The 18,712-nt window shown below is 37.8% G+C and overlaps 1 protein-coding gene across 1 annotated transcript; it reads left to right on the top strand.

The window, feature by feature from the left end:
* The first annotated feature begins 16,850 nt into the window (after window positions 1-16,850).
* LOC103955641 lies at window positions 16,851-18,485 on the top strand. Its single transcript, XM_048582057.1, has 5 exons — window positions 16,851-17,178; window positions 17,288-17,359; window positions 17,563-17,645; window positions 17,756-17,958; window positions 18,253-18,485. The coding sequence occupies exons 1-5, from the start codon at window positions 17,024-17,026 to the stop codon at window positions 18,346-18,348; spliced, it is 609 nt and encodes a 202-aa protein (XP_048438014.1). The 5' UTR covers window positions 16,851-17,023; the 3' UTR covers window positions 18,349-18,485.
* The last annotated feature ends 227 nt before the right edge of the window (window positions 18,486-18,712 follow it).

Raw genomic sequence — 18,712 nt, 5'->3', positions numbered from 1 at the left:
TTCTTTTGGTTTGGTTCGGTTTTAGTGGTCTAGAAACTGAACCGAACCGAATTAATTAAATTAATATTTTTTATTTTTATTTATTTAATTATTTATTTTGGATATTATTTTTTAAACCCAATTTGTAAGCCCAATGTGTTGCCCAAAATTAGAAATTCCAAATGCATGTGCTACTTTTCCTATTACTACAAGGAAGAAGTCGTATAAAAAAGCAAGACCTAAAATAGTGATACCAAAATGGCGCTAACTCTTGACACGATACTGTTAATTCTTTATTCTTGTTTAATCTGGCTTCTTGCTCCAAGTATTTGTAAGCTTATTCGGTACTTCATTGCTTATTGTTATATGCAGTGATCATGTATTGGTTTTGATCAAGTGTTTTCACTTTTGATATTACTTCTGCCGACTAAATAGTAAATTACAATACTAAATGATCGATAATACATACAAGGAGAGCATAATCAATATATGATCCTCGTTGGTTCAAAGTGAGTTAGAGTATGATAATGCTCTCATTGTACGTACTATCGTGATAAAATAATTCAGCTCATATCCACCAACCTATACCAGCTCTTTATATTATTCATAGTTAAGAGTTGAGGTGTGAAGAAAATGGTAGAAAATTTTACTTTTCTAAAAAGATATCTATTTACAGTTAAACTTTAAACCCAAAATATTAAAAAACCTTTATGGTTATAATTCTAGTTGAACTTTAAATGTTTATTTTCATTGTCTTTGATTCTAGTTGGAATATTTATGTTATGATTGTGTTGGAGATGTTAAAATTTAAGATTTCAATTTTTGAAATAAAAAAAAAAAAAAAAAGAAACCCAAACGGAAAAAACCGAACCGAAAAAAAAAATGAATTGAACCGAAATTTCAGTTTGGTTTGTGTTTTGGCAAAAAATCAAACCGATTTGAACCGAACCCAACCCTAGATTTTATAACCTAAAATATTAAAAACGAATTTAATTAAAAACAATTAAATAAATTGGGAAAGTAAAGAAAACAAAAGAAAATAATTTTGAAAATCTATTTAAGTACTAGGGTTCCGCCATCACCTTAACAATCATACATAGTTCTTCCAATTAATTATGACCTACACATGCATATTTTAAAGTTTAGGTTTTCCTAAATTATGTCCTACTTGAAACCTCCAACATAAAACGTATATCAAACATGCAACCCATCTGTAGTGTCCAGATCGAATGTGAATATGCAAGAATCATTAAGTTTTGTGAAAACCTTTTGAAAAACTATGCAATCATGTCGTTCATCCTAAGAGGTTACGCATATTAACTACAAGAAGCCTTAGTCAATTTTAGGGACAACCCTCCTTCAAAATTGCATTGAATTACTTTTCTAAATATCCTAATAGTAGCCAATCATCAAGACAAGTACATAGTTTCAAACATGGTGATTAATAATTCAAAACCTACATGCATAATATCATAAACAAATTGAAAAGAGACTACATATTCTTGCTAAGGCTTGTGGCCTCACCCTAGCAGTTGGAAATTAGTTACTAACAATCATAAAACAAAATATTATTAAGAACATGGATAGAAAACACGTTGAAAATAAACTTGAATCGTCAAAAGCTCACTAAGCAGAATTCTCCAAAGTAGTCCTCTCTAAAGTAATGCGTTCCAAAAACCCTAAGGGCTAAATAGGCTTATATACTACTACAAAACAAAATCCTTACTAGAAAAGGTGTTCTAAAAACTAGGAAACATAATAGAATAAAATAACTAGGAAATACATTCATATTCTAACTTTGGGAAATTTACCCATTCGTAAAGAACCCCACGTTTCTGGATCTTCAAGGCTCCAAAACAGGTCCAAAACGATTTGAATTAAAGCTTGAGATGTGCCGAATATTAATGAAGAAGGTCTTAAATCCAGAAGACATCATCTTAGAGTCCAAAAAGGCCAAATAAGCCCAAAACATCACATTGACAATACTGCGTGCTACTCCTTTATTTCATTGCCATAAATAAATTGCATGGTAGAAAAATTAGAAACTTTGATACAAACAAGCTGAGAAACACACGAACATCCTCCAATTAGAATCACTCTAAAATTCATCCGTTTGACCATGTTTTGGCCCAGCGGAAATCAAAAGTCCTATATTGAAAATACAATTCATAGTATCAAAATTCTCACAAAATAACCACTAAATTAATACCAAGGTTCTAAAAGATGCTAGGCGCTAGTTAAGCGGCGAGTTAGGGCCTAATGCCTAGGTGGACTAGACAGATTTAAATAAATCTATTATATTTCATGTAAATAAGTATTTGTTTATACTTAAAAAATATATAATTTCATTATAAACTACAAAATAAAATGACATATATATTAGGAAGTATTAGAACATAATGAAAACATGAGGAACATGCATATAATGTGTATTCATTTAAAAATTCAACAAGTCTCTTACAATTTATTGAAAAAAAAAAATGCAAAATGAAAGTTATCTATTTTCTGTCTAAATGAGTCGCAACCTAGGCGGGTTAGGCGGGTGCCTATGCGATCTAGGCGGATGCCTTAGCAGGACTAGACACCCTTTCTTAACTTTCAAACGCCTAGGCATTAATTAGGGCAATGGCTAACCACCAAGCGCCTAGGCGGGGTCTAGGTGGCGCTAGGCGGAGATTTTTAGAATAGTGATTGATACTAAGAATAGGGTAAAATATATAGTATAATATGGATTCATCAGTTTGATTTTGGGTGCACTAGTCTCTTCAATTTCTTTTTTATTTGTTTCAACTCTCCAATTTCTTCTGAACTTAATATTCTTTAATTGTTTAATGTTAACACATAATAAAGATTTATAATCAAATTTATTGTACATGCGGCATATCTTATTGTGTGCTGGGTCCCACATGTGTTTCAGAAGGCGACCTATATGTTTTAGGGAAAAGAGAATTCACATGTCAAGGTGAAAATAATTTTAAGTTTTAGAGAGTAAAATTGTAACTTTAAAGTACATGAGGCAAATTGAGGTCAAAATAGAATTACGGGAGGCGTAGCTAAACATAAGCCTAAAAACAAAATAAAACAAAGCTAGCTCCTAGATCCTGCAATTAAATATGACTCATGAGTACCAGCTTTTTTTAAGGAGGGACGAAGGAAACAAGAAACACCACCTTTAATTAATGGAGAATGCTAGGGAGATAAAATTTTAAACTAAATTTGTAAGCCAAATGATATGGTTATAGGTAATTGGATTACAAATTAAATGTCAATTAACGTACTTATTTCTTATTGGTGACACATCATTGAATTAGGACAAAAAGTTACCCTAGTTATGTATTTATGTCATACAAATACTTTTGGTATGGAGGAGGTCCATGTCTATAATTTACATGCCACGCTATAAATAGTATGGGTGAAATATTAAAATTTTTCTTTTTGTTTGGTAAGGGAGACTTTTTGTTTTTGTTTTGGTAAAGGGAGAAATGTGAAAGCTGGAAAGGCTATCTCTCCGGCACATCATCCTGTGAACTACTAATAGCTCTAGCTCATTGAATTTAGCTACCAATTGCCATTATCTTCTGTATAATCGCCTTGAAAATTGCACTATTTGAGAAAAATCTTCATAATTTGATCTCTTTCTGCCGTTTTAAGATCCAAATGCCTCTGATGTAATCAACAATCTCAACCATGTGCGGTTTAAAAACTACTTGAAATGAACAAAATTGTAAACTTTATAAAGTATTAGTTAAAAAATAATAAAATAATAAAATAAAAAATAAAAAATAAAAACCAATCAGAAATTGTTTGGTCACATGAGTTTGTGCAACCAATTATACAAGACACTGCTGTAGGAGAAAGTGCTCGCACACGCTTATCTGCGGCAGCCTTGTACTTCGCATGGGTATTCTCTAACTTTTAATATCCTCTTTTGTTGTATGCACATCATCCGCCATATGCTCTGCTACTATGCCAACTTCATGTCCGATTTGAAAACTTCACCAAATCATCTACGTGGTTAGAAACTGAGGTATAATCTATACATAATGGTGACTTTCTTGTGACTCTACGAACAACATTATTCTAGGCAAACTCCACTTGAGGAAATTCAAAATTCCATTGCTTCAACTTTTCTCCACAAACACTTCGAATTATGCACTTGTTTGAAAGTGCTACTCTATAAAGCATTTTTTCTCACTAGTGCTTCTTGTTAGTAATGCTTTTACGAAGAAACAGTTATTGGTTGGCAAGCAACTAAGTAGGTACTTTTATACTTTATAGAAGTGGTTTTGTTGTTTGGCAGGCAACCAATCACGTCAAACTTTCTTGTTCCTAAGACACTTTAATTTTTTGGTTAGATTGCTTCAACGCAACAAACATATTTTATTTTTTATTTCACTGAAGACATCTACAACTTTCATAAAGAGCTCATATTGCTTACAACTTCAGACAAGCCTTCCAAACCTTGCATCACTTCCTCAACGCTCGGATGGGCTACGCAAGTTCTTCCTCTGATTTTCTTTCGCTATCCTCTTAAGCATTTCTATGTTGAGGGCCTCCTTTTACCATGGACCGGCTACTCATCATCACAGTTGGTTTGAGGAATACGATTAATCAAGGCTGTCAACAATTGAGTGAGTTGAGCAAACTAAGCAACAATGGCATAAAAAATCTACTCGGTAACAGGTTCAACCCCATGGCCATCGACGTCTGGGTCCCTATCATGACCATCATCATTGTCATGGAAAATAGGGCGAATCCCTTCTTTAAGTGCTACTTGGCACAATGTGACAAAAAGAGGGTATGGAACAATACCCTTAAAGGACAAGTAAAGTAGAATCCACATAGAAAACATGAGGAAAAATCGAAGCTTTTATTGATTGATAGTGCAAAAGATACACAAACCATAGCATCCTAAATGTGGTTTATAGATGCCTCTTAACCCTAGACTTTCCAATGGTTCAAATAAGAACAAATTAAACAATTATCAAAATACCGAATATGTCATAAAATCTTAGAATGCTGTTTCCATAGTAAATGATATTATGATAGAACTCTGCCAGAAAAACTATATCACAAAATGTAGTGAGTTGGACTTGTTCTCTTTGAAACAGCGGGTAATGAGCCCAAATCAAACACCGAAGTTCAAATTTGCAAGGCATTATTCTTCTTGTTGCGGGATTTTTGCCATTCATTTTTATCTTCAATCCTCCACCGTTTGATTTACATCATAATCAAGTTGGCTATAGCTCAACTAGTTCTTGTCTAAAAATAAGTGCAGGTGGAAGCCACTAAAAGTTCAAGTGGGAGACCTAATGGAGTCAGCACTGAATAAAGCAGGAGAAGACCAAAGATGTTGGTGACGAGCCAAATGTACAAGTAACTACAGAAGAATAAAAATAAAAAATAAAAAAAAAATTGAGTAAAGTTTGAGTTTTGTAGTCCATAGAAGAAAACAACTGGATCATTACAGTTCAGTCACCTCCAAATAAGGCTAAATTCTTTTTAGTTGTATTCATGAATTAATATTGTTATGAAACCAACTTCCATGTTAAGAGTAATGAACTATTCTATGTTTGACTGGCACATATATGATATAAAGATGAGTTCGTGAATTAATATTGTTATGAAACCAACTTTCATGTTAAGAGTAATGAACTAATGTTAATGAACTATTCTTTGTTTGACTGGTACATATATGATATAAATTTCATCTTTTAATTGCGATGAAGAGCAAATGATTTATAGCTCAAATTGTTAAAAACAGTAAATTTGCACTTGAGGTCCTGTGCTTAGATTTCATATTTTAGTAAGGCTTGTATAAGAAAATTGCAAATAGTGGGATGGTGTAATCTAAGGACTGAAAATGCATTGACTTTAAGTCATATGACTGTTATCAAATTTTTCAAGAGTAACTTTAGATATGTAGGCTTTTAACAGTGTGTTTTAGTAATACTACCATTCATGCACGTGCTCACACGTATGCAGAAGACATTTTTTGAATCACAGCGTGCTTCGTTCTACTTACACATTTTAAATTTATTTATATGCATGAATTGACAAAAGGAAAGTCAATAAGTAAATAAAAAATCTTTGATCATGCTAGAAAAAACCCCTCACAAACCAATTAAAGCAACTGAATTTAAATAATAAAATCGGTTTTTAAATTTCCATCTACATTCTATTGAATTTACATTAAGAATAGATAAAATAATATTTAATAAACAACTGAGTTAATCACATTATTTCTAGTCCATTGTGAGGCTAAGCCCACCCTAACACATCCCGACTGAGATCAGGACATGCTGGCCGTCACGTGGAAGTGACGTAACCACGTGCACAGTGCGGAAGCTAAAAATAATAATAATAATAGTATGAATAAATACAAACCTAGCTATACACAAGGTAAATAATAAACATGTGCAAGCGTAAGTGTAAAAAACAATGCTCAGAGCGCGAAAGAGCTAGTGCAGTCCGGGAGAAACAATACTAAATAAACACACCCAAAGGTGATCCTACACTAGTGATAATCTATCAGATATGCCGTGAATCCCTCGAGAGCCACCAACAGAGCTATCCAAACTAGAACCTAGAGGGGCGTAAAAGAGAAAGTGTGAGTGGGCAAAAACAAAGCTTTTCAAAATCATTTCAATATCAAAAGTACTAACCCCTCGCCGTAAAACCTGTATAGTTTCCCAAAAAATAGAGTATGCACATATATATAAGTCATGCTCAGAAATATGCCATGTCGATGCCACTATATAGAAATGCAAGTACTCAGGTAATGTCAATTCAATGCCATGAAATCTGTCAGCCAGAGTCACCTAACGTGACCTGTACGGCTGAATCTAGAGCTCAAATCCACAACTCACTAACTATACCTACACATGAGTCGGAACCACCTAAAGTGGTCTGTACGACAGGATTGGATGTAAATAAGTACGCTCAAGTGCTACGATCGTGTGAAGACTGGGTGAATAATCGCGGGTCACCTATGAGTCGGAACCACCTAAAGTGGTCTGTACGATAGGACTGTGCACCTAACTTGGATCCAAGATGAGCGTGTGGTGTGGGAGGTGACCATCACGCGAAAGATTGTGCCCTACTCTGGGCGGGAGCACTAACCCCGGCGGTGCAGGTTATGAGCTCTCTATGCATCTCAATTCACTACTAAACACAAACATAAACCATAACTTACTTGTGCGTCCGCAGCACCAAACACACACATATATATATATATATATATATATATATATATATATATATATACAACTACTAATGCATAACTAAATATGCAATTGCAGTTCATGGCATTTAAAACATATAAACGTTTCATTTCATTTTCTGGGAAAATCATAAGTATATAGGTATATACAGAAAACCAAAAGCCCACTCACTGCTATGTAGAAGGGTCGTAACCCCCTTACCTCGAGTTACTGCGCTCGTCCTTTTGATAGGTCTCACCTATATGCGAAATAACTATAAAAATGTTAATTTTAAAGTACATAACCAACATTACGAAATAACTTCTCATACAAAGCTCAAATGGGGTGTAGGAGTACACCAACATAATCTACTCAACCTCACCAACATTCCCATATTTTTAAAATAATTTTCTGACACTGCACGCACTCCCACCTGCCGGCCAAGGCACAGCCACATGAGTCGCCCACGCGCTGGCACACTGACAGCATCAGTTAACGCCGTCAGGAATATTCCGTTAAGTCTAACAGATTCCGTTAACGCCGTTAGGAATATTCCGTCCAAACTGACGGAATATTCCGTCGTCTTCTCCGGTCAAACTCCAGCATCGTCGGAAAACCGGGAAAACTTCCAAACTTTGTATCTCACTCGTTTTTCATCCAAATTTCATGAAATTGGTACCAAAATGAAGCTTACAACTAGAGGAACAAATCCTTACCACTTTCAAGCACTAAAACCAATGGAAACTCGTCGGGAAAAATCCACCAAAACAGGCCAAACCTGCAACTCATGATCCCGACGTCCAAAACCTTCAAACGAACCACCCCGAGCCTCCTAGGGACCTCACCAAGCTTCCTACAAACTTGAAATTCCCAAAAACACAAGAATTAACGTGTGCATGAACAGTACCCCGATTTACACCTCTCGAGTTCGACGTGAAAACAAAGGTTCCCTTACTTGAAATGGGTATGGTTAAACTCCTAAGAACCTCACGAGCACAAATATGTAATTTGTTTCCTTAATCCGTAATGTTTCCAATGGTTTTGGTGTTGTCCGTACGAAGAAGATAGGAAAGGGAGAGAGAGAGAGGGACTCAGGATAGGAAGAAGAGGGGGATGAAAGTGTGTGGGTGCATGTGTGGTCCAAAAACAACCAGCCAAATTCCAAAAATGACCACATAACGAAACAAACATACTAGGGGCAAAACCGTCATTTTACCCGTACGGTATAAAAAGTCTGGGACTGGCTGTCACAACCTACCCACCTTAAAAAAAATTTTGTCCCAAAATTCATAACAACCACTCATAGCAACCACTAGCGATCAAAGAATAACCGAGGATACAAATCTCTCATCCAATCTTCAGTTTCCCAAGTAGCTTCTTCCACGGTGTGATTCCTCCACAAAACTTTCACAAAATTCACTGTCGTGTTCCTCAAAACCTTTTCCTTCTAATCCAGAATCGTCACCGGTTCCTCATCATAAGTCAAATTCGGATTAATTTTCAATGGTTGAGGAGGTATCACATGGGATGGATCCGCAACATAATGTCGAAGCATAGACACGTGAAAAACGTTATGCACCTTTGCCAGCTCATATGGCAACTCAAGTCTGTACACCACTTCACTAACTCGCTCAGTAATCATGTACGGTCCGATATACTTGGGACTCAGCTTACCCTTCTTTCCAAACCGTACCACGCCTCTCCACGGTGAAAGCTTCAGAAACACCCAATCGCCAACCTCATACACTCTGTCCGTAGCATGCCGGTCCGCTAAACTTTTTTGACGATCCTGGGCCGCTTTCAGGTTAGACTTGATTACCTGAACATTTTGAGTAGTCTCCTCAACAATCTTCAGGCCCACCAAAACTCTTTCTCCGACCTTTGACCAACACAAGGGTGTACGATAAGATCTACCATACAACGCCTCAAATGGTGCCATGTCGATACTCGAATGAAAGCTATTGTTGTAGGCAAATTCCATTAAATCCAACCGCTTGTGCCAAGCATCGCCAAACTGTAACAGCGAAGATCTTAACATATCCTCCAATGTCTGAATGGTTCTCTCTGACTGTCCGTCCGTCTGAGGATGATATGTTGTACTATAAAGTAACCTCGTACCCAAAGCTTCTTGAAACGCCACCCAAAATTTAGAAGTAAATCTTGAGTCACGATCTGAAACAATACTCACAGGAACACTATGGTATTTCACGATCTTCGAGATGAACAACTCCGCTATTTGGCCCAAAGAATACTTCTCCCTCACTGGAATGAAATGTGTTGACTTAGTAAGCCAATCTACAATCACCCAAATACCATCAAAACCATTATGCGTACGCGGAAGCTTGTACACAAAATCCATAGTAATGTTTTCCCATTTCCACTCTAGAACAGGAAGCGGCTGCAACAACCCAAACGACTTCTTCCTTTCAACTTTAACTTGCTGGCAAAGAGCACACCTACTAACATACTCAACTATCTCCCTCTTCATACCCAACCAATAATAAAATGGTCGAATGATATGATACATTTTAGTAGCTCCTAGATGCATAGCATAAGCTGAGATATGTGCTTCATCGAGAATTGCTTTCTTTAAATCCAAATTATTAGGCACAAACATCCTACTCTTCTGCATAAGCATGCCATTCGATTCACAAACTCTGAGGTCTCTCATCCTCCTTTGATCTCGAGCTTGGATTATTTCTTGAGTTTCCTCATCAGCTACCTGAGCTTCAAGCACACGATAAACTAAAATTGGCCTAACTTGAAAATTAGCAAGTAAAGCCACCTCTTGATCTCCTACCTCTAACCTCACTCCCGTGGATCTTAAGTCTGCCAGAAGAGGAACGCGACTAGTGTACAACGCATTGATACGGCCCTGAAACTTCCTGCTAAGTGCATTAGTTACCACATTTGCACGACCAGGGTGATAATCAATCATGCAATCATAATCACTAAGCAATTCCAACCACCTCCGCTGATGAAGATTAAGATCCCTCTGCGTGAAAAGATACTGAAGACTCTTATGATCTGTAAAGATCTTGCATTTTTCTCCATAAAGATAATGTCTCCACAACTTCAATGCAAAGATGATGGCCGCTAACTCCAAATCATGTGTAAGGTAATTCAACTCATGAGGTTTCAATTGTCGTGAGGCATAAGCAATTACCCTACCATGCTGCATCAACACACATCCCAGACCATTCAAGGAAGCATCACTATAAACCTCGAAATCACCATTATCGTCCGAGAGTGCCAAAATAGGTGCATGAGTGAGATAATACTTCAACTGCTGAAAACTCTGCTCGCAATTATCATCCGACTCAAATTTAACATCTTTCCACGTAAACCTTGTCAGTGGTAAAGCAATCACAGAAAAATCCTTAACAAACCGTCGATAATACCCTGCTAAACCAAGGAAACTCCTCACGTCAGTGACGGTTCGTGGTTGCTCCCACTTCTCCATAGTTGCCACCTTTTGAGGATCCACCAAGATACCTTGAGCAGAAATGACGTGCCCCAAAAATACAACTTGATCTAACCAAAACTGGCACTTGCTAAACTTAGCATACAGTTGGTGTTCCCTCAACCTTTTCAACACCAAAGTAAGATGTCGAACATGCTCCGATTTAGACTTAGAGTATACCAGAATATCGTCAATGAAGACAATAACAAATCTATCCAAATATGGCTGGAATACTCGATTCATTAAATCCATAAAAGCAGCTGGCGCATTCGTCAATCCAAAAGGCATAACTAGAAACTCGTAATGACTATAACGAGTCCGGAAAGCAATCTTAGAGACATCCTCTCTACTAATCTTCAGCTGATAGTATCCAGACCTCAAGTCAATCTTGGAGAATGCATAAACACCTCGAAACTGGTCAAACAAATCATCAATACGCGGTAATGGATAACGGTTTTTAATCGTTACTCGATTCAATTGCCGGTAATCAATACATAACCTCAAAGTTCCATCTTTCTTTCTCACAAACAACACTGGAGCTCCCCAAGGTGAAGTACTAGGCTGAATAAAACCATTATCCACTAATTCCTGCAACTGAACTTTCAATTCCCTCAACTCAGCAGGAGCCATACGATAAGGAGTCAAAGATATAGGATTAATACCTGGAAGCAAATCAATGGTGAACTCCACGTCTCGGTCTAGCGGCAAACCAGGTAAATCCTCAGGGAAAACATCAGGAAAATGTCTGACTACCCTTACATCCTCCACATTACTAGGAGCAGCATCGTCTAACACCACATGAGCTAAGTATCCCTGGCAACCTTTCGATAACAACCTTTTCGCTAGCACAGCAGAAATAACACCATGTCTCATCTCACTCTGCTCGCCCACAAAAGTAACCACAGGTAATTCAGGACGATGGAAGGTAACTATTTTCCCATAACAATCAATATTGGCACGATTAAGATGTAACAAATCCGTGCCCAAAATCACATCAAAATCAACAATATCCAACGGGATAAGATCAGCTGGCATAATAACATCCTCCACCATCACTAGACACCCTGGATACACATAATCTACAATACATCTATCCCCTCTAGGCATAGCAAACTCTAAATCATATCCTAGAGGTGTAGGGTGAGGTTGCGTCACTTGAGCAAATGTATGAGAAATCACAGAATGTGTAGCACCACAATCAATTAATACTCTAGCAAAATAACCAAGGATATTTAATGTACCCATGATCAGGTCTGGATTATTTTGAGCATCCTGCAGAGAAATATTGTGAATATGCCCCTGGGTCTGCTGCCGTCCACCACGACCTATACTCGTCTGGCCACCACGACTCTGTGCACTACGCCCCTGACTAGGCTGACCAAACTGCCTCGAAGATCCTGCACTACTCGCAGCAATCTCTCCCTACTGAGGCTGTCCTCCCTGATACCATTGAGACCCACCTGCTGGAACTGGAGGATACGACAGATAGCCACCAGAATACTAGGGATAACCACCTTGAGAATATGGATCCTGGGGATATGGGTACTGTCCTGAGGCATAAGGAACAACATCACCTTAATAGTAATAAGCACCACCACGACCCATCTACCCGTAACTACTAGGACTATGAACTTGCTGGATCGGTGCAGGTGGTGGCAAGAAAGTCTGCTGAGGCCTCTGCTGACTCTGGGGACAATTTGTAGCCCGATGTCCCATCTGTCCACAAGTGAAGCATCCACCGCTGTCTCTCCTGCACTCTCCAAAGTGTCGATTATTACATCTGCGACAAACCGAAGCTCGTCCTCTACTAGCATCACCTTGTCTCTGGCCTCTAGCACATCCAACAAATCTACCACCACGACCCTGACCAGTGGCACTAAAACCACCGCTAGAAGAACTAGAACTGGTTCCACCCCGCTTAAAGCTCTGGGTCCTGCAAGGTCCGAGAGACGCATGACCCTTACCCTTGTCATCTTTCCTCTGGTTACCATCTTTTTCTTCCTCCTCACTCTCGCTGGGCATGTTCTCGGAATCCTCAATCCTCAACAGAATCTCATAGAACTCCTGGTAGGTGTCACAAAGGGTAGTAGTCGTCATCGAACACCACTTCTTCTTAGTGCCCAAACGAAAACGACGAAGCATCTCTGCCGGATTGCCAACAACATCCAAATGATAGCGAGACAGATTAGTAAACCTCCGGTAATACTCGTTCGTCGTCAACTTCCCCTGCCTCAACTCAGTGAATTCCTATTTTTTGCAGTCTATAGACTCAGGAGGCACAAACTTACTCCTGAACAACTTTCTGAACACCTTCCAATTAGTCCTCTCCTCTGGGGATAAACGACGAACCTCCTGCTCCCACCAGGATGCAGAATCCTTACCCAAAAACCAAGATGTCGTCTCAACCCACTTCTCAACAGGGAGATTCCCCTGATTATGCAGAACACGAAAGGTCTTCTTAATATGTTCTAGCCACCGCTCCGCTCCCTTAAAACCCTCGTTACCTTCGAACTTATCCAGCTTCAGATTGTACATAGTCTCCAGATGAGTCCTCTGGGGAGGGCGAAGTGCCGACTGAATAGCGGTGACGATAGCTTCCCCCAGTTGAGCTACATCGGGGAAACTAGGCTCAGGGGAGTGACGTGGTTCCCGACGAGGTGGCATAATTATGACAGAAGACACCAAAACAATTAGAATACTCACAAAAGTACAGGACTGCCAAACCTACGCTCTAATACCAAACTGACACACCCCGACCGAGATCAGGGCATGCTGGCCGTCACGTGGAAGTGACGTAACCACGTGTACAGTGCGGAAGCTAAAAATAATAATAATAGTATGAATAAATACAAACCTAGCTATACACAAGGTATATTATAAACATGTGCAAGCGTAAGTGTGAAAAACAATGTTCAGAGCACAGAAGACCTAGTGTAGTCCGGGAGAAACAATACTAAATAAATACACCCAAAGGTGGTCTTACATTGGTGATAATCTGTCAGATATGCCATGAATCCCTCGAGAGCCACCAACAAAGCTATCCAAACTAGAACCTGGAGGGGCTCAAAACAGAAAGTGTGAATGGGCAAAAACAAAGCTTTTCAAAATCATTTCAATATCAAAAGTACTAACCCCTCGCCATAAAACTTGTATAGTTTCCCAGAAAATAGAGTATGCACATATATATAAATCATGCTCAGAAATATGTCATGTCGATGCCACTATATAGAAATGCAAGTACTCAAGTAATGTCAATTCAATGCCATGAAATCTGTCAGCCGGAGTCACCTAACGTAACCTGTACGGCTGAATCTAGAGCTCAAATCCACAACTCACTAACTATACCTGCACACAAGTCGGAACCACCTAAAGTGGTCTGTACGACAATATTGGGTGTAAATAAGTACGCTTAAGTGCTACGATCACGTGAAGACTGAGCGAATAATCGCGGGTCACCTACGAGTCGGAACCACCTAAAGTGGTCTATACGACAGGACTGTGCACCTAACTTGGATCCAAGATGAGCGTGTGGTGTAGAAGGTGAACATCACGTGAAGGACTGTGCCCTACTCTGGGTGGAAGCACTAACACCGGGGTGCAGGTTATGAGCTCTCTATGCATCTCAATTCACTACTAAACACAAACATAAACCATAACTTACCTGGTACTTACCTGTGCGTCCGCATCACCAAACACACATATATATACAACTACTAATGCATAACTAAATATGCAATTGCAGTTCATGGCATTTAAAACATATAAACGTTTCATTTCATTTTCTGGGAAAATCATAAGTATATAGGTATATACGGAAAACCAAAAGCCCACTCACTGCTATGTAGAAGGGTCGTAACCCCCTTGTCTCGAGTGAATGCGCTTGTCCTTGGGATAGGTCTCACCTATATGCGAAACAACTATAAAAACGTTAATTTTAAAGTACATAACCAACATTACGAAATAACTTCTCATACAAAGCTCAAATGGGGTGTGTGAGTACACCAACGTGATCTACTCAACCTCACGAACATCCCAATATTTTTAAAATAATTTTCTGACACCGCACACGCCTCCATGCGCTGGCCAAGGCACGGCCACATGCGCCGTCCACACGCAGGCACGTGCCTGGCACACTGACGGCGTCAGTTAACGCCGTGAAGAATATTCCGTTAAGTCTAACAAATTCCGTTAACACCGTTAGGAATATTCCGTTCAAACTGACGGCATATTTCGTCGTCTTCTTTGGTCAAACTCTGGCGCCGTCTCTGGAAAACCGGGAAAACTTCCAAACTTCGTATCTCACTCGTTTTTCATCCAAATTTCACGAAATTGGTACCAAAATGAAGCTTACAACTAGATGAACAAATCCTGACCACTTTCAAGCACTAAAACCAATGGAACTCGCCAAGAAAACTCCACCAAAACCGGCCAAACCTGCAATTCACGATCCCGACGTCCAAAACCTTCAAACGAACCACCCCGAGCCTCCTAGGAACCTCACCAAGCTTCCTACAAACTTGAAATTCCCAAAAACACAAGAATTAACGTGTGCATGAATAGTACCCTGATTTACACCTCTCGGGTTGGACGTGAAAACAAAGGTTCCCTTACCTGAAATGGGTATGGTTGAACTCCTAAGAACCCTCACGAGCACAAATATGTAATTTGTTTCCTCGATCCGTAACATTTCCAATGGTTCTGGTGTTGTCTGTATGAAGAAGATAGGAAAGGGAGAGAGAGAAGGACTTGGGACAGGAAGAAGATGGGGATGAAAGTGTGTGGGTGCGTGTGTGGTCCAAAAACAGCCAGCCAAATTCCAAAAACGACCACACAACGAAACAAACATACTTGGGGCAAAGCCATCATTTCACCCTTACGGTACGAAAAGTCTGGGATGGGCTATCACACACCCCCTGCCCCTTAGTGTAGATAATATCGTTTGTTCGAAAAAAAAAAAAAACAATCACTTAACAACTAATTTAATCACATTATTATGCGCGTGCGAAAGACCTTTATTATAATCGGCATTACACTTCTCTTAAGATGTTTTTAACGTGTTTAAAAATAGAAAAAAATAATATTTAATGAACAACTGATTGAATCACATTATTGTTAGCCTATTGTGAGGTACTAATTAAAAAAAAAAAACTATACAAAAATAATTAATTATTAAAAAAATGTTAAAATGATGAAAATACCCCTGCATTATTTTGGGTTGCTTTTGAAATTTTTTGTTTTGGGAGCATTTTTGTCCAAAAATTTGTGGTGAAACTTTTGACCCCAAAAGGAGTTGTTAGCTTTATATATAAAGAATTTTTTTATTTGTAAATAAGATGTTTTAAGTTCAATTTATGATACCAAATTATTATAATAGCGGCTTCGCACGAATAGCACAGTTCTTAGTGCAAATATATTATATTTTTTTGTTAAAAAAAAAAAAAAAAACAAAGCTTCTGGGTATTAATGAATACTGCTAGAGAGACCAAATTTAAAGACAAAATTTACAAACTAAATGATGTATCACCAAAAGAAATGAGCACATTAAACAAAATTTAAGTTATAAATCAATCTTCAACTTCCATATCTTTTAGTTTCTAAAATTATATCTACAAATTTAGTCTTCTAAGCATTATCAATATTAAATACGAAAACCACTTTATCATTATCCCACATGGTATCCATGTGCTTATTCGAATTAAAATATGAATTATGGATATATATACTGTTCTTACCTAATACTGATGGACAGGGGGCCCTTTTTACTAAATTTTCTACGGTGTGGTCCATATCTATCATTTTCTCTCTTCCACTATTTTTATGGGGGCAATGTGAAAATGCTCTCTCCTTTACATGAAAGATTCAAGTCCCTTGAAATATTATTAGCTCATACTGAACTAGATAGTAGCTACCAATTACTTTTATCTTTTGCCTAATCGTTTTATCAGCAGAATACCACTTTTTTTTCTAAGTCACGGATGGTGACTAATTTGATTAAATACTGAATCACCACGCTCTTAATGGCTAAAAGATTTTCAATTTGCTTGTATTGGAGTGTTCTTTAAAAGCCATTGGTGTTCGATTATTTTGAACTTTTTATTTAAAATTAAACACAAATAGTATATGATGAAAATTAATCACACGATGTACTTGATGAATAGACACAATAAAGTAATTTTAGGGATCCTCACAAAGAAGATCCCAAAAACATCCTCATCTATCCCCCATAATTAAAAAAAATAAAAACTTGTACCGTTTCATTATTTTTTTCCCCTCAAAGAAGAGTTTCTTGTCTAGTAAAAGGTGCTGTGTTAACTAATCTGTGTTCTTCCTTTTCTTTGTTCTTCTCTCTTCTTAGAAAAGCTCCTTTCGGAATTGATCTATGGCAACCATCAATATCTTCCAGTACCCTTACATGCCTATCCTCCACAAGTCCCAACTCCTCCATACCAGTTTTGCATATCAAAGATCATCATTCACCAAAATCCCATGTGATCATCAATCGATCAGAAGAAATCATCAGAAACTAGTCACCTTGTAAGCTTCAGTTCACTAGTATTATACATATTTTGAGCATATCTTTTTCTGCATAAATCTTTCACTTATTGCGTATCTAAATTGTCACAAAAACTGGCTGTGGTTAAAGGGTGACTCATGCATCAGATAAATCTCAACCAGATGCTCAACTTTCTGCTGATGATTCTCCATTATCTTCTTGGTGAGGTTATTAATTTTTTTTTCCCATGATTCGGTTTATTAGTTGCGATCTTTATGATCCGTTCGATATTTTACTTTAAATTAATCTACACTGAGGGACGGGGAAATAGTTGTGTTCTATATAACTTTACTTCTTGTCACACGGTGGCAATATTAATCAGCACCTCTTTCATATTGACTCTGGTGCTTTTGGCCTTCCTGCAGGAAAAACTGGATTGTGGGATTAATGTTGACAATCATAATACCTTCTTTGAGACACAAATGGGGACCCTTGCTGGCTCTTAAAAGTACATTTCCAAGCCTAATTATCATTAATTTTCCATTATATTATTTTCGCTATTTCTATTCCCTAGATTATTAAGCTTCTAGGGATGATTAAATTTGGTGATTTAATTAGGCAAGGTGGACACGGCAGTAGACACAGTGGAATCTGTGACGGAGGTGGTGGAAGAGTTAGCTGAGGAAGTACAGAAGGTGGCTGAGCAAGTAGAAGACAAGCTTCCTGAGGATGCCAAGCTTAGAGACGCAATGGAGTCCATTGAACATCTTGCTGAGGAAGCAGTCAAGAAAGCTGAGCTAGCCAAGGACGTCATTCATAAGGTGAATAATTAAGGGAAATGATAAACATATTCTTTTCTTCTTTCACTCACTTTATGTAATTATATCTATTATTTTCGTTTGATTTATTTATGACCACAAATAAAGAAAAATGTGTAACGGACTAAAAAGTGTGTGAAAATCAACTTCCATGATTAATTACTACTCCATCACAAAATTTTACTTATTTGTTTTGGATTTTTAAAAACATTTTGCCACTTTGTATGTAGTTCATAAGTACAATATTGGTGCATTATTGGTGAATGGTGATATGATGTCTCATATATTTAATTGCAGGTGGAGGAAGTGGAGGAAGATGTTGAGAAGGCACTACTTACTGGGTCAGATACTACCGATCCTGCCAAGGGGGAGAAGGGCCAAAACAGTACTTGACTACGCTTTTCCAATTTATTGAGTTTTCATTGACCTATTGCAGCATATACCTATTTTGCCATAAATTTATAAATTAGTATTTCCTCATGCCATGTCCGTTCTGTAGATCACCAATCAAATCATTTGATATTCTTCTCTCTCTTGTTTTGAATAATCTTTTTGCCAAAACGTGCAAAGCATTTATCCATTTTGTTTTGTTGGGTTGAAGAAAATCGGTTTTATACTATTGAAGACGTAACAAAATCAGTACCAGAGGTGAAATTAGAAGACTAACAAGCAAAAAAGAATGATATTGAAAGATTAGACGAGTTAAACTACTCATTACATTTGGTTGTTGAACTACTATTGTAGTCTTACGTTCTTA

The sequence above is a fragment of a genome, unplaced genomic scaffold (genome assembly GCF_019419815.1).
Source record: "Pyrus x bretschneideri cultivar Hongxiangsu unplaced genomic scaffold, Pyrus_bretschneideri_v1 Contig18, whole genome shotgun sequence".
NCBI classification, from domain to species: domain Eukaryota; kingdom Viridiplantae; phylum Streptophyta; class Magnoliopsida; order Rosales; family Rosaceae; genus Pyrus; species Pyrus x bretschneideri.
Note: the sequence above shows the minus strand (reverse complement) of the source record. Positions and strands in the feature narration are given on the sequence as shown.

Excerpts from the sequence above, each read along its gene's own strand:
- LOC103955641 (XM_048582057.1), top strand. The coding sequence starts at position 17,024 with ATGGCAACCATCAATATCTTCCAGTACCCTTACATGCCTATCCTCCAC. Across the intron at positions 17,179-17,287 it reads CATCAGAAACTAGTCACCTT|GGTGACTCATGCATCAGATA; the intron begins GTAAGCTTCAGT and ends CTGTGGTTAAAG. Across the intron at positions 17,959-18,252 it reads CCAAGGACGTCATTCATAAG|GTGGAGGAAGTGGAGGAAGA; the intron begins GTGAATAATTAA and ends ATTTAATTGCAG.